The 21394-nt window shown below is 40.5% G+C and overlaps 1 protein-coding gene across 1 annotated transcript; it reads left to right on the top strand.

The window, feature by feature from the left end:
• Positions 1 to 5213: 5213 nt before the first annotated feature.
• ciita (class II, major histocompatibility complex, transactivator) lies at positions 5214 to 21112 on the top strand. Its single transcript, XM_063471508.1, has 22 exons — positions 5214 to 5306; positions 6985 to 7053; positions 8043 to 8081; positions 8226 to 8267; positions 10762 to 10884; positions 11028 to 11087; positions 11622 to 11669; positions 12879 to 13103; positions 13547 to 13597; positions 13829 to 13942; positions 14030 to 14089; positions 14204 to 14421; positions 14539 to 15878; positions 16065 to 16601; positions 16875 to 17054; positions 17140 to 17211; positions 17299 to 17379; positions 17486 to 17569; positions 17696 to 17779; positions 17877 to 17960; positions 20318 to 20401; positions 20501 to 21112. Exons 1-22 carry the CDS (start codon positions 5240 to 5242, stop codon positions 20574 to 20576), a joined length of 3738 nt encoding a protein of 1245 aa, XP_063327578.1. The 5' UTR covers positions 5214 to 5239; the 3' UTR covers positions 20577 to 21112.
• Positions 21113 to 21394: the final 282 nt, after the last annotated feature.

The raw sequence follows: 21394 nt of genomic DNA, 5'->3' as shown, positions 1-21394 counted from the left end.
GTATGGTGCATAAGATTGTATCGGTTAACACAAGGACCGCACCTTCACATTCACAATGTGACCCAAGGAGAGGGCTTTACATTTATTCGGGAGGGGGGTGTTCTGTGTGAATTTTGTGTTTGTTCTGTTTATGAGCTTAAGGGGACAAATAGGTAAATGTGCAGCCTTGGTGATTATTTGGTGATTAAGTCCCCAAATCACAACTAAATAGTTTAATAAAATCTATCGCGTGTGATTCAGCTGAAAAACAGCCCACTTGTGCAGAAGAAAGTGTGCAGTGTGGCACTGCCTCTTTCTTAACATGAAATGGATGAAAAAGCAGAAACATGACAGCCATGTAATTGAGTTTGTGCAAAATATTAAACCAGCTGTTAAAAAAAAAAGACGGGTAACTTTGTTTAAAGATGAAATGTGTGATGATGAAAGTTTGAGACTGACATAATGTCTTCGATCAGAGTCCTTTTCCTGTGTAACTTCACTTCCTTATGATACCAATAATAACATTTCTGGCTTTGGGAAATAACACCTCCTACCATTCATGCGACCGCCTCCCGGATAAAATCACCGAGTCCCTTTAAAAATAAAGAACAAACTCAAATAACTCCAATACGAGGTGCTTCTTTTGCTAGTCCTCCATGCCCAGGGAGCCGACGCTGTTGTCATGGCTCATTTTGAGGAGGTCCTGGACGAAGTCCGCTCGGCTCTGACCTGGGCCTCACCTGCTGAGATCCGAGCTCTGCTGGAGGGTCTGGTGGAGGAGCAGATAATCTCAGAAGCGTACAGCAAGAGCTTGGGTCTGCATCGATTCACTGATGGGCTCGCGCCGGAGCTGCTTTGTGGGGAATCAGGGTGGATACCGGGATCTGATGAGCCCGATGGGGTATTTGCTTCTCGAGCATCTAGCACCCACCAGCACCTCAGCCATGGACCGCTCATTAAGGTAAGGAAAGGGGGGTCACAATCTCCCTCCGTTGACTACCACCTGGCAGGATCAGAGTTTGTCCCATCAGTGGATTACAGCACAAGACTGGAGCCAGAGACTTGCTCACTATATGAGGATCAAGTTATTTCCAGAGATAAACTCATTCAGGAATTGAGGGAGGGGACAGCAATGGACGAACACTACCCCACACAAAGACTCTACTCTGTACCCACAGTGTTTGATGGCAGACTTGCATTAAATGATGAAATAACTGAACTGCTGACAAGTGCACCTTCAATGCAGAAGCTGGTAAGTGATAGTGAAAGGGTAAATCAGGGGAATTTGGAGATTGAGAGGGAGTGGTTAGAGCAGATTGAAGAGGCTGCTAGGCGAATAGCTGTACCTCTGTGGCAGCACTGGGATAAAGGAAGGAGGATGTTACAGCCTTTAGTTTATTATAACACAACTGGATGTTCAACTAGTGATAACACAGTGACATACAGCGAAGCACAATGTGCTATTTTAGATCTGGAAGAGGAAATGGAGCTTGCAGCCGCTTGCAGGACACTCGATGCGTGCACCGGCAACTTTAATGCAAGCTTCACGCTGGATGCTGAGGAAGCTGCTGACACACCTGAGGAGTTCTATTACCCTTTATATGATGAGGTGGCGACACCTGGAATCTGCATGGATCCCTTTAAAACTTTTGGAGAAGGAGGAAATGCATCACCTGTGGAAGCCTGTGAAGCCACAGACTCAAACAACAACGTCACAGACAATATGGGGGGCCTCCTGGATGCGTGGTGGCCAGGCGAAACTACAGACGACCTGTGTTGTCTGCCTGAGGACACACTGTGTGGCGCAGTTTCGGCACTTGCACAATTTACCTTTCAACATTTGAGTCCCTCGTTTGCACCACAAGATGCTTCAGTTACAGCGGAAGATGACATGATGGCAGGGGTCACCGAAAATGTTTATGGAACAGCAACCTGGGACATAGATGGAATAACAGGCATAAAGGACACTATGGAGTCACACTGCGGTAAGTTTCATTTAAGCTTCTGTTCAGATGCTTCTAACTCTCACTGGTTTTCCTTCTTTTTCCTTCTATAATTTATCATTCATATGAAATGCCCAGGATTACAGGAACAAAAGCTGCTTTCATTCAGGCGTCAGCACAGGGCAGGGACAAATATTTATCCTCTGGTGTTTTCGGTTTGGTCTGTTTGGAAACAGAAAGCCTGCTCCAGACTTTATTCCTGCCAGGACTTGAGTTGGTGGTTAAGGTGGGGTTCACTTTCAGTTTCATTTTGAGATTCTGATATTGGATCCAGTTCAAAATAGGATGCGGTAAACCTCCAAACACCTATCTTTTTATTTCCAAAATCCCCTGCGCTGGTTACTCACTCTCTGACAACAGCTGCAAATTTATGACTTCTAGGTGTAAATATGCCATTGTCAAGAAAGCATAGTGCTGTGAAAAAGTTGTTGCCCCCCTTTTGATTTCTTTTTGCATATTTAAGCCACTTAAATGTTTCAGATTGTGAAACAAATGTGATAATTAAGATGACCAAAATGCTGTTTTAAAATGATTATCATTTACTAAGAAAAAGAAGTTATCCAAACGTATTGAGGCCCGTGTGAAAAAGTATCCCCATAATCCCCAAGGTTTAGTTTCAGTTTCACTGGTTACTGCCAGGTCTGTTGAATCAAGACTCTACTTATATAGAACCTGTCCAATAAACCGAAGGAGGCTAAAACATCTCAAAAAGCAACACATCCTGTCACGATCTGAAGAAATGGTTTGTCAGCCTGGAGAGACAAAAACATTTCTAAGGCTTTGGGACTCCACTGAACCACAGTGAGAGACATTGTCCGCAAATGGAGAAAACGTGGAACAGTAGTGAACCTTCACAGAAACAGACGACCTACCAAATGCTCTTACTCCAAGAGGGCATCAACGACTCATCCAGGAGGTCCGGAGGTCCGGAGGTCCAGAACAACATCTAAAGAACTGCCACAAAAGCCTTATCTTCTCAAAGAGTGGTGGAATGGACTTGGAGAAAGAATTCGACCACGGCCGATATGTTTTTACCCTTAATCATTTAAATCATCATTTAAAAACTCATTTGAGTTATCTTTGTCATATTCGTATGCAACAAAAAGCTAAGACATTATGAAGGTGTGAATACTTTTTCATGTGGATCTGACAAATAGTTAGATGACACAAAAAGGTTATTCTTTAGATTTTTTATGAAGGTGAAGCCGGTCTGACTAGTAACCGGCCATGTTCAGCTTTGCTGTGGTAACCTACCTACTTTCGGTTTGCACAAAGTTTGGCAAAGAATGCTTTCTGATAATGTTTAGCCTGGTAGAGGTTACCACCTTGAGTCAGTTACAAAGGTGGAGCTTTAGTTTCAGCTTCAGGTTTCTGTGTTATAACTTTGCCCTGTTAAAAGGTAGACACCATTGCTTAGTTCTGTTACTGCTGCAGCTTTAAAACGAATAAAAAGATCAAGTTTTTGTTCATTTGTCTACCACACCACACAAATCTGCAATGAAAAGAAAAGGATGTACCTGAGTGTCTTGTTGGCATTTTTTGGCATTTACAATTCCTTATGATAAGAAAGGGGGGACAAAGAGCAAAGGGAGTGGCATGCTCCACAATGGATCCTTGCCTACTGGAATAGCCTTTTGGCATACCTGCTTAACCCACTGAATTACACAGAGGCCTAACTTTAATTCCTCCGCCCCCTCGGTTTGTCTTTACCCACATATTTCTTAACCTCTAATGTGTTCGTGTGTGTTTATATTACTCATCCTTTGTGAGACAGAAATCTCTCCGAAAGCATCAAACACAAAAAATCAAGTTGGTTAACTTAGTGTAATGATAAGTCTCAAGGAAATAAACGTAGGCCAGTGCGACATTTTAATTACAGACACATGACTTTCTGTAAAACGAACGCATTGTTTTTAAAATCCCTTCCCTCTATTATGTAACCGTGTGCAGAAACTGGTATCAAGCTTGATATGAATGGTATGAGCGTGATGTAAATGTTTCTGGCAACAAGGCACAATCTATTTGGTTTATCTGCCTGGCTGCGGCGAGGTGGAGGTGGAGCGGGTACTTTCCACTCCACTGTTGAAAACTACCCATGTTTCCTTGTCAATTCCAAAGGCCTGGCAGTGAACGCTGATGTTGTTTTTCGGTTGTCTTAAGGTGATCACAGAGCATAAACCGAACAACACCTCACTGTGATCCCCAAAAGGCAAACTATGAACATACAGTATTTAGCATACTGTTAGCAATGGATAGAAAACAATATCATAGTTGTAGAATGTAGAAAAGGGGTTGACTATTAATGATAATAATATTAATAAGAAAATTATACAGTAAGAGATTAAAGCAAAATGTGATCCATTTTTGAGCTACTGGTGCCTGTTGTCCCATGCAAGGTCAAGCTTTAGATTTGAGGTCAAGTGCAGTTATATCTTAAGATCTTAAGACTTCCAATGCAGGAATGAGGGAGAAATATAGTTCACCTAACTAAAACAACAAGCTTTAACCTCCTAAGACCTGAACTCTTCCACGCCATGCATTTTTAATTTGTCTTTGCTATCTGGGCTGATTGGGACCTGATGAATGTAAAAACAAAGAATTACGTTGTTTGTTTGTTTTTAACCTGATTTTTGTTTCTGAGAAAAATGACATCCACATATGAGGACATTCACTTTAAATTTCGATAGAACAGTGGCAGTATAATGTCCTAGTAATTGGATATCAGGCCCTTGTAGAACAAAATGTAGTATTTTGGTCTAGACAACCCAAAATGTGATGTCCACATACGTGGACGCCAGGTCCTAGGAGGTTAATTAAAAGTCTATCAAAACATGCCATGCAGGCTACATGAAGCTAAGTAGCCTGCAAAATAGTTGAGCCCCCCTTTGACACTCATGTTGCCCGGGAAAAAAATAAAAAACAAAGTGATATTAGAGGATGTTGTGGCGACTGTAACGCACAGTGACCTGTTTGCTTTACATCACCCTTGTTCCTCATGATAAACCGGTCCCTCGTGGTGTGCCACTTGTGCTTGAACGTTTTCTTTGCTTCTTCCGTTGTTGTTAAAACAGACCTAAAACAGATGCAGGGTGCACTCCACGCTGCACACAGAACCGCCCTTTAACGGCTTGGTGCGTTTGGTAAGGCATGTTTGGTAAAGTGAAAGCAAAAGCAGGCTTTATTTTGAGCCGCAGCAGGTTGCGCGCTCTCAGTGTGTAGGTCATCTGAGGATATATGCAGCGGCTGATAGAATTTATATGAGACACACAGACTATACATCAGGGCGTTTGCAGGACCTGAGCATCACCCAGAGAGACCCGACAGGTAGGAATATCAGCCACGGTGCGCTCTGGTGGGACTGGGTTTGCGCATTCATTAAAGTGCGCAGGCACAGAATAATAAGATTTGTCGGGGATTTTCAAAACTTTTTTTCTTTAATTTACAGGGGCCACTTTAATAATTTTTAAGCAAATTTAGGTTAAAGTTTTAATTGCGGCTGCTTCAGCACCTGCATTGAATTTTTTGCGTTTGGCTTTGAAAGTTTCAGCCACGACAAGAAGAATCAACTCCATTATGCTTCTGTGTGACCAGATGGAGTCGCACCCACCATCATAGACCCCCACACGTGTACAATGCACAAAAATAACAGATCAAACGTTGTCGTAAGTGAAAGTAAGTCCAGTTGGGGGTTTGTGGGGAATTCCGGGCAACTGAAGCACATTAACTGTTGAAAATCCCTTTCAATGTAACTTTTAAAAGAGTTTGGTAATAGTGGGCAGCCATGTAGGGTGGGACTGCGCAGGGACAAAGAATTTCACGTACTCCGACTCAGGACTAAACAAAATATTTCTTTCTGTTCTTTTCTTTTTAATATTTATTTTTCACTGTTAGTTTTTAAGGTCTTGATATTCTAGTTGTGCAGACAGCATAGTGCTCTGTGTGCTTCAGGTTCCCAAGTTACTCATTAGAGACATATTTTGTTATGTTGTGTGCAATCAGTGACTCAACTGGTTGCACTGTTATTTGTTTGTTTGTTTATTCAGGGAGGTAATGGGCACATATTTACAGCTTTATTTTTAGTGGTTCTTAGAAAAACAGTGACAAATTTCAAACAAAGATGTGAGTCCAAAGTCCATATTCGACTGTAGTCCTCTGTCTAATAAACAAGGTGTGTGTGTATGTGTGTGCCGTGAACTACCTGGTTAACTGCTCAAATGGCACCGCACATGGTTATAGATTGCTAGACAACCACACCACTCAAGGGCACCTTTATGTGCATGATCACCTTTAAAACAACTGGAGGGTTTGGTTTTTTTGCATGAAATCCTTTTTGTCTTTTTTTAACTGCCTTCCTGCAATTTGGGTGATTTGTAGAATTAGTCAGTGAAGTGTTTTATTGTACAAGTAATGATTCATCAGGGCAAAAAGTTGCTTTTTGGTTTTTCTGGTGTTGTTGGGTTTTTTTCTACTGTCCACATCGTGGTTATCCTAAAGGTGTCTTTAGGCTGTAAAAGATCTCAGTAGTTATCTCTGTAAGCAGGTTTACCTGAGCTTCCTGCCCAGGCGTTTTTCTTTTCCCCCAGAGTTAAAGTGCATATTTGTAAACACAGTTTGAACAGTTAACCATACAGTGATAAAGTCAAGGTGTTAATGGTTTTTCAGATTGTGGCCGGATACTGTAATGTATCGTGTACTGACAGGAAGCTGATTTACTTCTCCTGCTTTCCTTCTTTCTTCTCTTTCAGCAAATCCATGGTTGTTTTCTCACATTACTATTATTACAACAGGCATTGTGTTTTTAGGGTGTCTCTGTCCAACCCATTATTGTGATGGCGTTATGTTAGGAATAGCTTGAGGGAATTGCAGCTTTGACAAAAGCTTCCTCCTGTACTCGAGGATAAGCTGAATAAATGTTTGTTGTTAAAGATCAATTCCACTCTAACCTACGAATATAATAATAACCAATCAGAATATTTGATTTCTTTCCTGTGCGTGTCACCAGATGTCAAGATGCTGGAGGTGGATCCCGATCCGATCGCAGTCCCTTTGGACTTGGCGGATCTGTTGCTAGGTTTGTATTGTCACTACTTTGTTTTTCTGCATTGATAATAAAAAGGTGAATTATGTGTTGAGGCTGTGAAAACACAAACAAACACTTCTAAATAGAAGACACAGATGGTTATTGTCACTCCTTTCTTTCTATTTTTCTATCTGAGAGCAGACATTTTTAACACCGACTATTGAATGAAATGCAGTTTAATCTTAAACAGTTTATATACACATGTGCTGTACACGATTGTGCTGCATACAACTTTAATAATTATAAAAACAAGAATTAGGCGCACAAGTTTGAATTTATCTTTGTTTTCCTCAAATCCACACGGGGTCAAAAGTTCACATAGAGGCTCAAATACATGCATACTCCACCACTATTATATAGCTAAATGTCTTTTAGGAAGGTGCACCTCAACCAGATGCTTTTGGTAGTTCTTGCTAATTCTTGCTAGAATTCTGACAGTTATTCTTGGAAGAATTGGTGAATTTTATTTAGTAGTCCAAACACTTTCAGTAGGGTTGAGGTCGGGGGCTTTGGGAGGATCATTGCAGAGATTTAAAGTTAGCCTGCTTTATCATTCCAGAACTGGGTTTCATGTATTTGGGATCATTGTCTTTCTGTTCAGTTGAAGTGAAGTTGATGAATCCATCCACTTTGGAAAATATACTAGTAGCACTGGTAGCTTAACAGTTGAGATAGGGGTGGACCAACACCCCAAAATATGATTGAATATTTCACTGAACCAGCTGTTACTGTCAGGAAGGCAGCACAGGACAGTAAAAGCTTAAACAAACAGACTGAAAACCAACATGTAACACAGGGCTAATAATAAATCATAAACAATAAATGAACATTGACTGTCTAATATCCAATCTATTCCATCAGTAATTAGTAATTAACATATTTAAAGAGACAGTGTTGTATAATGAATACATCAACTTTACATATTTTATATTTTGAAACTGAAATTCTGTTATCTGATGATGGTATTGTTATTTTTTCAGATGATTTGGCTGATGATGATATAAATGAAAAATTGCTGGGTAAGTGGCAGCCAAACATCTTTATGTGTTTACTCATGTGTAGTGTACTATATGTAAAAACACACATAGTAATTTTCTATTACGTGTCTCACATGTATGTGAAGTTTATTATCTAATTATAATGACCTCTGTGCATTTTTTCAGATGTTGATTCCCTCTTTGACTACTTAGAACTCAACGACAGCCGTAAGAACCTCCTTTTGTTACCTTGTACCTGTTGTCACATAGTGTTTAACAGAGCCCACATAACATAATAAGGCTAAACATGTTCTTCATTTGATGTCCTAAAAAAAAAAAGAGCACTTCACTGTTAATTTTGTATCTCAATCCTAGTGTAGATACAGACAGGGGAGGAGAGCTAGAAACATGAGGAAAAACAGAAGAAAACAAAGAACATGGCAGTGATAAAGACATAAAGACAGGAATCTCTGTATGTCAGTCACAGACAATCACTTGGACTCATAAAATAACTGCGTAAAATGAGTTGATATTCAAAGGTTATGGTCATTATGATCTTAATCTATGACTAAGTTTCACACAAATGTCAAATATGATTCTTAATAAGTCATGACTTAATTCATTTAATACAAAAGTTCAAAGTACCAGTGTCATTACTAATCATTTACCAGTAGTCATTTGGTCAGATACAGAGAACATGAATCTTTCCTGTAAATTTATTAATTTCATGGTGAGTCTCTGCATGAAGGAAATCTGTCAAAGGACTCTTTGAGATAAAGCTGCTACATTTCCACAATGGATAGTGAAAACAGTGGATCTTTTCTGGCATTTAATTATTTTTCTATTACTTTGGTGTAACATGAATGTAGCAAAAGTTGTAAAATTTAGCAAAATACAATTAAAAGTCCAAAATTTATGCCACCCTTCACATTTTCAAGTCATGCATAATGGGCTGGATCAGAGTCTTTGCCAGGCCAATTCTGCCCCCCTGGGCCTTATATTGGACAGCTATAATCTAAACTATAAGCAACAGTAAGACATAACATTAAAACTACCACCATTAAATTGGGAAATTCCAGTGTATGTAATGTGTAGGAGTCTTACACATTACATAGGCCTGAGTGGTGGAGGCCTACAACCACAACGTGGTAATCTAGTTGTAGAAATGCACCAGTGTTGTTTTGACCTTTCTGAATAATGAGGAAGGAAGACAAAACACAACAAAACGCAGTAGTAAAAAAATGTTTGTGTTTTTTCAGTGTCACAGTCGGAGGTTCACTTCCTTATCTGAACATTCAGGGGGCTCAGTGAAATTTAGAGTTTAAGTGACGTCAACAAGTAATTCAGTCATTTCAGTCTGTAGTTATAAATTAACCTTCAGGAAAAAAAACCATCTAAATGATGACCCAATCACAAAGCAGAGTTAGGCTACTGCTCCAATCTGAAGGCCGGCACTTTGTTGCCATGACCCATTTGGCTTTTTTATCCGTCATAATGTTTAATATTGCATAAGACAAATCTAGCAATAAGATAAGCGTCTCTTTTGTTGATTATTTTTTCTGTAAGAGTAACTGACCATCAAAGTTACTGTTTTATCTTTTAAGTATGAACCTAAAGATTTTTAGCAGAATCTCTTCAAAGGTCTTTGAAGGGGATCACATTACTTTTGCAGCAACAAAACATGTGCACAGGCTGTCATAAATGTATCTTATAGCTATAATTATAATTATGATTATTTATAATTGTCACCTAAACCCTTTCATGTATTAATTTAGTGTTATCCAATATAAGGAGTACAATTAATTGTATTTATATAGATTTTTGTATGCAAGTTTTATGCAAGTATTGACTGTTATAGCTTTTACTTATAAGTAAGAACAAAGTAAATTTCTTAACTTTAAATAAGTAAATATTAAAATTTTACATTAGTTGCAACAGTGTTTTCATGCAAGATGCCAGCATTTCTTAATGGTGCTAACAACCTAGCATGCTAGACAAACAGGGGCGGATCTAGAAACATTTTCTTAGAGTGGCATGGAAATCAGCAAAATCAAAGCCATTTCTTTACACATTTGCAGGTCTTGCATCGGGTAACATTATGCAATATACTCATATTCAGTGTTACTTGTAGCTAGGCTCAAAGTGTTAATGCTAGCTCATTTGAATAAACTTGGGTGACACTAAGGGTGGCAAGAGATTTTTTTTAAGGTGGCACAAGCCACCTCATGCCACCACAGTAGATCTGCACCTGTACATAAACAATAGTGACTAGATTATGCAGTCTTCTTAAACTACATATCTACTACAATATACATTTTAAACACCTTTGTTGTTATCTTAGTACACAAACACAAAAATCTCCACCCAGCATATTGTAAATGCACGGCCCATAAAATGTAAACCTCTCACAACATCATCAAATGTGATTAAGCCCACAGACAATGGACCGGACTCTGGTCCAGTCTTTACATTTTGTTTAGTATCCACAAAAGAAATGAAGGCAGCCCATGTACATCCTGGTTGCCCCCAAAACTGGGAGGCTGTGTCAATGTAAATAAAAACAGAATGCCATCATTTAAAAGTCAATCAAATCCTACTGTTTATCTAACTGTCACAGGATGCCTTGAAAAGCTACTGATTTTTAATTCAGTAATGAAATGCCATGACAATGACAACACGTTGGAGTAGGGGCATCTGCTAAATGCTACATTGACTTTTTTAGTTCCTCATCCATGGACCTTTGATGACCTCCCCACGGCAGCTGAGGCACCCATCGCCAACAGCATTGAGCAGATACAGGAACCCAAAGCAAAAGGTCAATCACGAAGGAGAAAAAGACCGAGAGGTAATGATTGGCTCGTAACTACACAAAGAACAGCATCTACCCTACCAGCATCTTTTTGTTATATAAAACTTAATTTTAGGATTCTAACTTGTCATTTTCACTTTATTGTTTAAAGGCTTGCTTACATGTTTTTCCCTCTGCAGATTCTCAGCCACAGCTGTGCTCCGATAAAAGCCCCAAAGCAAAACGGCCAAAACCATCAGGTGACTAATCCAGAGTCTTCCTCTGATTGTTTAACAAATGATGGAGTTTCCAATCCACATTACATTTGGGACCCAGTGGAATAGACACATTCTTAAGCCTACTATAACTAAACTTATAATGACAATTTATCATTTTTATGGTAGTCATAATACTGTGGTATTTATAGCACTTGACACTGCACTTTATTACTTTTCTAATTATGTTGGTATGTTTAAGACTAGTGGAAAAAGTTCAAACACTCAGAGCTTAAAATGCAGCCATTGGTTTCCATTCATATCACTATATTAAGAGATGCTTTGGGGGATTTTTGTTTTTTGCTAATCAAATCTGGAATAATACTATTAATAGAAGATTCAACATTCTCATAGTTGCTTTGCTTATCACGTGAAAATGAACTACCATCCGGTACAAAAAGAAAAGGATATGTTTACAAATAACATTCTCTAGTAACAGTAAAAGATCTCCATATTAAGGATGTTCTGGGCATGTCTTGTCGCTGTCATGTTGTAATGTTCGTTCTTCAACTCCTGTAGGCCAACCAAAAACCAAAGAGTCACAGGCTGAGCCAGCTGTTGAGCCAGGTGAGTCATGAAAACTGAAACCGTTTTTGAGGCAACATCTGGAGCTTTGAACTTGAAGCGCTGTAAGTGACGTTGATCTGAAAAAGTGAAACTCTGCAGGATAGGAGTTGAAAGAGGATTACCAGGGTTGCAAGATAGGTTATTAAAGTAAAATATTGCAATTCGTATCATATCATATTACAAATATCCCTTGAATAGCTCCAAGGTAAAATGCTAGAATGAAAAAGAGCCACTTTCAGCACGTGCACGTGAGAGTGACTTTTTACAAAAAAGGTAATTCAGATGAAATTTCAGTGGTTAGACTTTTGGATCACAAGGTGATAGTTATATATCTGTGCATGAACCAGTAAGTTTGTAAAAAAACAGGAACTTGAAGTTGTAAGTCGTAAGTTTACGCTGATGAATTAAAAGAAGAACTCGCACCTTACTCACCTCGCTTCACGTGAGTTTGGTGCTTTTTATAGTTCCAATTTACCACGCAGTGTGTTAAAAAAAAAACCGAGCATGTATTTTCATTTACATCAGCAGCTGCTGGTCACTGAAGAGATTTAATGGCACAACGTTGAGTGAAATACTACACCACAAATAGAAATAAGACACTCAAATTTAAGCATACATGTCTGTATTTGCACAGTAATACACTTTACTTTGGTCCATTTCTCTTTGGCTTAATCTGCCATTTCATTTGCATGATCACCCAACATGATGATAAGAGAAATGACAGAGCAGTGTGAAACCTTTGAGGGTTAGAAGGTTAAACACTACTTCCTGTTTGTTGCACAAAAGGGCAGGAAAGTGATGGTTTAGAGCAAATACTGAATCTATCCTCTCCTTATTGAGTTAATCATTTTTGTAGATATTGAATGTAAGATTTATTATTTCATTCTCGGATGGAAATTGTGTGACAGTACATAAGGGATGAAGTGGTGAAGTAATGCAGAGTAGTGTAAGAAATAACTTTCAATAGGAGGTAAATAGTGCAACGCCTTTTCACAAAGTTATCACATTTCAAAGTAAATACGTAATGCGATTGTCTTTGAGTAACAAGTTCAACAGCGCTCTGCAATGAGGATGTTTGTGACCGTAAATCTTTCGCTGTTTTTTGGAAAACAAAACATTGTTGTCATTTTTCCAACTCCCTTTCTGATAACTCTCAAGGCTGACTAAACCAGTTCCCAGAAACTGATGCCAGCTCTGGTTGTTTTGCAGGCAGTGATCCCGCATCAGGGCCGAGTCCAGCAGAGACTTTACCGATGTCCACCGCCACTCCATCAAGAATTTTTCGCGTCTACCCTTCCCAAACAGGCTCTGCGATTCCCATTCAGTTTATCACTATCTCAGATTCCGCCGGAAATCCAGTCCAGCTTTCTCCTCCTCCTCCGCTCATTAGGTTTCCATTCCCCGGCAGCGCCACTACACCTACATATATATTAGGTGAGTTAAATACTGGCATACCAAGAGTTAACAGTGTTTCCTGTGTACTGCTATGTCATAGCCCAGCAGAAAGTAACATTTGTGACTCTTCTGGTGTTAAGTTTTTATTTACACTGCAGACTAGGGGTGTTGAGCATTATGGAAAGAAAATGAGTTGATGTGCAGTTTTAATTGCCTTGGCAATCTGACCATAAAGCTTCTTCTGAAAAACTGTGGCTTAGCTACAGCCTAGATTAGCAATCACACACCTGTAACACAATCATGTCTATTTACAATGCAAAAAAAGTTCTTTTCAATCGTAATTATTGATTTGCCGTTGTTGTTTCTGTCCACTGGTGGTCGTGTTATTAATGTCAGTGGCATCTTTAATTATTTATTGTGTACTGATTATTGTGCACACCCTGTACAAGTAGTCCATGGTCTAACTGTTGTTTCTAATATAGTTCCTACTGTGTCACCACCCCCCAAATGCCAATTACCACCACTCTCCCCAGGTGAGTAAAAAAAGGTTAACTCTTTTATCTGGTATGGTTGCGTGTGAGTGTGTCCATGTGTGCATGCTATTCTCTACTTCTTGTCTTCTCTGGTGATGTTGTGCTATTTGTTGTTCCTCATTATGGTTTTGCTTCTGCCTTTTAAGAGACAACATGGAAACTGCTCTCTGTAACATCTGCTGTGTTTGTGTGCCGATGCAGTCATTTCACTCTCTTTTCTTTTGTTTGTAGTCGATGGCACAGTCGCTCCGGTCCAAATGAGTTCATCCCCACTGGGTTCTCTGTCAGAAACAGCTAGCAAAGCCATGTCTCCCCCTTGTACCTCACCTGTATCCCCAGGCAATGGTGAGCATCGGTATCTGTCTCAAATCTTCCTCCTTGTGGTTATGAGTTTCTGGCATGTGACAAACTTCATTCTTTGTTCCACTTCAGAAATGTCTCCATGTAAGGAATCACCTCTTCCTCTGTCTCCCAAGATCCTTGATATTCCACGTAAGTTACCGCATGGCTTTTAAGGATCTCTTCTTACTTTGTCTACAGTGATCTCATGAATATACAATGGTTTGTGGAGGACCAACTTGGTACTCAGTCCTGTTTCTTTTTTAGAGAATGTCAAGGACTACATTCAGGAAGCCAAAGCTCACATGAGTCAAACCTACCAGGATATGGAGGCGGGCCTCAGCCTGTCTTCTCATTATGTAGATGTTCAAGTGAGCCAAAGAGAGGTAGTTCGCTCTGGGAAAAATACAAACAAATGCCTGGACAAGGAGCTAGTCATCAAGGGGGACACAGATCGGCAAAAAACCATGCTGGCACTGAGTCGGGTAGGAGCGTCACTTTTACTGGACAGATTATATCACAAAAAATTTTTAAAAAATTAAAAAAATAAAATAAAAAAAAACCTTGTTAAACTCATTGCCTGCTTATCTTTTTCCACTCAGATCTTTGATGGTTCAAATGGAGAAAAATCCAGACGGTACATTTTGTTGCTTGGCAATGCCGGCATGGGAAAAACTACTCTGATCAAGAAGCTGTGTATTGATTGGTCCAGAGACTGCATCCCTCAGTTTGACTTTGTATTCCTATTAGATGGCAAAAAGCTCAGTGTGACAGAGCCGGTCTACAGCCTTCAGACACTCCTGCTCAACCTCTCCTCCTCTGCCCCATCCTGTGTGGACCCAGAAGCAGTGTATGCTCAAATCCTGGCAGCCCCTAAGCGTGTGCTCATCATTTTTGATGGTTTTGACGAATTGCGGAACTATGAAACTCTACTTCAAGCTCAGGAAAAAGACCTAACAGCTTCACTGCAAAAAGACAGCAAGGCAAAGACTTTCACAGTAAGGCAGTTGTATTCTGCCATTCTTCAAAGGGTCCTGCTTCCAGGCTGCACTCTTCTACTCTCCACCCGGCCACGGGGAACTGCCAGCCAGCTGCTCAGGCGCACAGACAGCCTTCTGGAGATGTGTGGGTTTACCCCAGCAAATGTGGAAACATATTTGTCCCAGTACTTCTCTGATCCTGGCCTCAGAGAATCAGCTTTGGAGAGTCTAAAAAGCATGAGCTACCTAAATCTCCTTTGCTGGAACCCCGGACTATGCCGGCTGGTGTGCTTGATTTTAGAGCAGTCTAGAAGTGTGGATGTCCTACCAAGAACTTTAACTGGGCTCTGTCATCAGGTGCTGTGTTTAAAAATGGATAAAGACAGCAGGAGTACTCCCACACACACCGAAGCTCAAGCACAATCCATAAGAGACACTGAGACACAAATTTCAAATATCCCTCAGGCGAAGAAGTGTTCGAAAAATAATCAGGCAAAGTCCAGAACGCAGGCACGCACTTCCTCTCGCACCCAAAGGGCAAAGAAGGCACAAGAACAGGAGGCGCAAGTAGACAAAGTGGATCAGGATCTCAAGAGCAGTGGCGGAGAAGCCGTAACGGAGGACAGGGAGTTGTTGTCCCAGCTGAGCTCTTTGGCCTGGGAAGGGGTCAAAGCCAACTCTTCCATCCTTCCCACAGGACGGGACATATCTGCCAAAGTCAAGGCGTTTGGCCTGAGAACAGGCCTCTTTCTCTCTCATCAGCTGAGAGCGAGTCCATGCCTCTCAAATAGTACCAAGGAGGAAGGAGAAAATGAGACAGAAGCTGGAGAGACAGAACAGAGGACTGAAAACAGTGAAAGGATCACCAATGATTTAACTGATCACCAAAATGACCAGATCCTCTTGTGGGCCAACCCTTTTCTTCAGAGTTACATTGCAGGAGTACATCTGGCTTTGTCAAGGTAGAAATCAACTGTTTACAGATTCATCAAAAGCCGGTAGGGCTAAAATATCATAATATCCACTGTTTATATGCTGTTAGATTAAAAATGAAAGCCTTTCCACTTGCAATCTATTTTCTCTTTTACTTTCAGACCTTTAGAATCCCCCAATCTCCCTTGACACATTTTCTCTTTGTGCTTCTCCAGGACTTTAACAGACCGGTCCTTTCTCCAGACCCTCCCTTTCCAGTCTGGAGGGAAAGGTCGTCGGCGACCTCAAAGGGAGGAACTTGAGCTCACTCAGCGATTTGCAGTTGGCCTCTTGTTCCACAATAGGACAGAACTGCAGCGATTCCACACGCATACAGAGACTGCCTTTAGAGATATGGTGGCTAACAAGCAGGGGTTGGTAACAAAACACCTGGAAGGGCTTTCCTACGCTGACCTTACTCCCTCCCAAATCTTGGAGGCATGCCACTACGTCTACGAGGCGAGTTTTACGTACAGTGATGGTGGCCGAGACGCTGGCAGGACTCGGCTGGTGACACACCTGGCAGCAAATCTTCCAGAGTTCCTGACGTTTCATGGAGTTCAACTAAGCCCACCAGATGTGTTCACTGTTCAGAAAGCACTTGAACAGGGGGAAACTGAAGGCAGAAGTTTCTGTTTGGACCTGGAGGACTCTGGCATCCAGATCTGTGGACTTCGAGCTCTGGTTGGCCTCAACAACATCAACACATACAGGTAGTTCTTATATACACCTTTATACACCTTCTTTATATACCCTGCTACAACTATCCCACAAACTGTGGCTGTCCAGTCATAGTTTACTTATCCTGTTTAAGCCTGTCCAGAGAACTAATTTGTAATCTTTTGTAATTCTTTACATTTTTATGGTTCAATCCTCAGGATTTAAATGGTTAAAGTATAGTATTGGGGACTTTTTTGTGACTTGATAGTCACTGATCTTTACCAGCACCAATAGCAGTGTTAAACACAGTGTTGTGGGTCCTCCAGGTCATGCATTGCTGACGCCATTACCCTCTGGGAGCTGCTGGAGCAGAGTGACGAAGAAAGTCTCCTCCAGAGGGCAGTGTCCAAGTTCACAATCCATCCTCTGAAAGCTAAACAGGTGTGCCATATAGAGCACCTGGAAAAGCTGGTGAACATACACATTCACAAGAGGCTATCAGACAGGTAATACACCACACTATTATGCACACACATTTAGATTTACACTGCAACATACTGGTTTGTGAAAACATGTTATATTCACTTGTAGCTCCAGCGAGTCTCACTCCATCCTGTCTGAGGGAGTCCCAGCAGTTAAAGAGCTACACAAGCTGGAGTTTGAGTAAGTAGCTCAGATGTTTGATATCTGAATTTATTATGGTTGTCACTGTGAAGCTGGTGACGATAATGATGATAACGTTCCCTGTAGACTTGGTCCAGATAATGGTCCTCTGGTTCTTCCGAAGCTGTGGGATCTCCTGCCAGGGCTGCATAACCTACAGCACTTGGAGTAAGTATACAGCACACTTTTTCTATTTGTATTACGCTTAAGGCATCGCTCTGTGTTTATGAGATGTTTCTAGTAACTGACAGCCTCTTTCTCTCACCACCTTTAGCCTAGAGAACAGCAAGATCGGGGACAAAGGAGCAGAGAAGCTGGCCAGTGCGTTAGTCTCACTCCCTTCTTTGGAGATCCTTAAGTGAGTATTTGTCTTTGGTGGTATAAAGACACAATTAGTTGAGCTCCCAAAAAAACATCCCAGTCTAGCTTTTAACTTAGTTTTGATACGTGTGTTTAGTTGTGTGGGGTTTTTTCTGGTTTCCAGTCTATCACAGAACTGCATAGGAGATGAGGGTGTGAAGAAGTTAGCAGCCACACTGAAGGACCTGCCTAATCTGCACTGTTTAAGGTAACATCTGCCTACAGACTACAAAGGAACCTAAAAGTGGCACTTACTGTTGACCCACATAATTTCACTTCCCTTTTTATCTTGCTATTTTTTCCAGTCTCTACAGCAACATGATTTCTGATGAAGGGGCAGAGAGTTTAGCAGCTGTTCTCCCACACATGGCTTCCCTCACTGACCTTGAGTAAGACTTGACATTTTTATTCGGAACTGATGGCTAAGAATTAGGTTCTCATACATTTCAGTGTAAAATGTTCTTTTTTAGCAAAGGTCTTCCCGTTTAAAAGACTGACAAAGTCCACTTACACAGGCAGGGACTGGGTGTGGATGAGAACTGACCACAAGACAACTCACATGTTTGAGAGTTATTTTTCTACATAGTTTCACTTAGTTAATTTTTTATATACTTTTAAGTTCCTTTTTTGCTTGCTGTTTGGTTATGTTTTCACTCACAGTAAGGCACCAGTAACTACTTAAAATTAGGAAGGGGTCTTTAGCTTGTGATGAAAGTGAGTCAGTCTAGCAAGCTTGGATATCAAGGTGCTTCCATAGACCGTACAGATGCATTGCAGTGAGAAAAGTTACGAGTTTAGTGCTAAGTAACGTACACATACTTTTAAAAATTACACCACAACACGACAAACATGACTGAGAGGTGCGGTTCAGTCATTTGAATTAGCTGACATGATGACAGCAGACAGGAGGCCCAGGTTTATAAGTGATGCTCACCTGTCAGTCAAAGTGGCCACACCCCTAAGAATGTATCACTTTAATATGCTGTGAAAGGTTACTTGCCCCTTCCTGATTTCTTAGTTTTTGCATATTTATCACACTTAAATTTTCATATCATCAAACATATTTTGGTATAAGTCAGAGATAATCTGAGTAAATACAAAATGCAGTTTTTAAATGACAAAGCTGAGTTCAGTTTTACTACCCACGTTCAGGGCTGAATACTGGCAGACTTGTTGAATTACAAAGAACCTGTCTGATGAAGTGAAGCAGGCTAAAAGATCTCAAAAAGCGACCCACAATCATCATCCCACAATCTAAAGCAACAATTTAGCAACAAAGTAATATGAAAAGGTTATAAAGTCATTTCTAAGGCTCTGGGACTCCACTGAACCATGATGAGCGCTTCTTATTCACAGCTTGAGAAAACTGAGAACAGTGGTGAAACTTCCCAAGACCACATGAGTGACTCATCCAAGAGGTCACAAGAACAACATCTAAAGTGCAAGGCGTCGCTTCCCTCAGTTAAGGCCGGAGTTCATAATTCAGCAAAAAGGAAGACAGTGGGCACAAAAAGCATCCATTGTAGAGCTCTGACTAAAGACAACACAAAGGCTTGCATTTGCCAAAACACATCTTGATGATCCCGCAGACTTTTGGGAAAATATTCTGTGGACTGATAAGAGAAAAGCTGAACTTTCTGGAAGGTTTCAGTCCCATTACATCTGCGTAAAACTGACAGAGCATTTCATAAAAAGAACATAACATGGTGGTGGTAGTGTGATGTCTAGGGCTACTTTGCTGCTTCAGCACCTGGAAGACTTGCTGCAATTGATGGAACCATGAATTCAGCTCTCTACCAGATAGACCTGAGGGAGAATGTCTAACCAGGAGTTCCTGGCCCTAAGTACATGCATGTTTTGGTTTTGCAGTAGGACGATGATCTGAAACACACTAGAAAGTACACCTTTGAATAGCACAAAAAAATAAAAAAGAAAGATTTATTAGCAGCCTAGCCAGAAGAGAGAGGGGGCAGCGACAGTCACTGTTCTTTCCTATCACTGGGATAGGAAAGAACAAGAAATTCCAGATGGGCAGAGCTCTCAACTCTGCCTGCTGCTTTGCTGTGTCTCGCCTACACTATAGTCTCGCTGTGAGAGGAGATAGGGTGCCATCCTGCTGCCCTCCTCCAGCGTCCACTCCCTTGTCTCTGTCCTGCCAGGCCCTCTTATTGGAGCTCTTATTTGCTCTGTGATCTCCCAGGTGTGTCCAATTAGTGATCAGGAGGGGGGGTGGAGTCTCTCCGGGACAAGTTAACAAATACATACAATAAAAACATGCAATAAAACCATAAGAATTAAACACTGTACATTATTAAAAGATTAAAACTAATAAAACACAGCAACACATGCAAAATAAAAAACACTCAGTAAAACTTGTCCATTCCACCCCGTGACATATGAATAGTTTTTTCCTTGATAAATCAAAATAAATCACTTAAAAACTGCATTTTATATTTATGTAGGTTATCTTTGTCTTTGCCCTGTACGGTGGTCCCAAAGCTGTGTTTTTATACCAGGTTGTAAAAATGTTTATTTCTGCGATGAAGCATTTTCAAACAGAAGTTCACTGAGAATTCAAGTGAAAAGCAAAGAGCACTTCCACATTTTTTGCTACTTCTGCTTTGGTTTTATTTTTAGCGTTCATGTATTCATATTATAGACAAAACATATTGCGATGTCTGGATTTGCGCTATAGGCTTTTTTCTGTTAAAGCACATCTAACTTCTGCCTCACTTCTCTTTGACAGCGTAAAGTTTAACAAACTAACAGATGTCGGCGCACAGAGCTTAGGAGCCAGCCTAAGAAACTGTACAAAAATTAAGACTTTAAGGTGAGGAGCGCTTTCATGTTACTTCATCACATATCTTTATTTTTTCCAATTTTTTGGTGTTGTTTTCTTACCCTGTTTCATCTCATTTCATCATCCCAGGATGTGGAACCAGTGCATCCCCTTCGGTGTGCTTGAGAGACTCATTCAGCAGGACAGCCGCATCCTATTGCACTAAAATGCAATTCCTCTCTACCAGCTTATGAACTGTTTTCATCATGCAACTCATGATGTACACTTAAATTGCACAATGCATTTTCAAACGTGTGTGCTTGCAAGGAAAGGACACAAACAAATGATTTCGTGAAACTTGAGATTACACTACAACTGACGTACTTGCTGCTTGTTCTCTGCTGCTGGTTCTTCATAACATTCCACTATCTGCATTACAAACTCTGTGTGTGTGTGTGTGTGTGTGTGTGTGTGTGTGTACTGTTTTTCAGTACTTTCAACTTCAAGAAGCACAATTGCACTTTTATAGTCGCCCTTTGTTATTAAAGGTGGCTGGATTTTTTTTTATAGTTGTCTGTCCAAGTGTTTGCCATTATCTGCCTTTAGGTGCCTTTATTCGTGTATTTGTGGTGCTGTGTGTGTGTGTGTGTGTGTGTGTGTGTGTGTGTGTGTGTGTGTGTGTGTGTGTGTGTGTGTGTGTGAGAGAGAGAGAGGGGGAGGATAACGGTGTGTTTTTCTGGCTATAAATTATACAGTACTGATTGTTGGTTACTTTTATAATAATAAAATGCTTTGACACTGTCACCCTACTACTATTTTTATAGTGTTTTCTTTCCACTGATCCCCCTGTGTTCACTGAATTCAATGGGTTTTTTGAAAAAAACCCTTCTTTTCACTTCCTTCACTGCATGTTTCTGTTCTCTATTTCTATGCAAACTGACCTTTAAGAACGTCAGTCTCTGTGTGCGCACTCGACGAAGTGATAAAAAACAAAATTACATTTGTGAGATACTTCATTACTAATCTCACATGTGAAGCATGAAT

Source organism: Pelmatolapia mariae, linkage group LG4, assembly GCF_036321145.2.
Source record: "Pelmatolapia mariae isolate MD_Pm_ZW linkage group LG4, Pm_UMD_F_2, whole genome shotgun sequence".
NCBI classification, from domain to species: Eukaryota; Metazoa; Chordata; class Actinopteri; order Cichliformes; family Cichlidae; genus Pelmatolapia; species Pelmatolapia mariae.
Note: the sequence above shows the minus strand (reverse complement) of the source record. Positions and strands in the feature narration are given on the sequence as shown.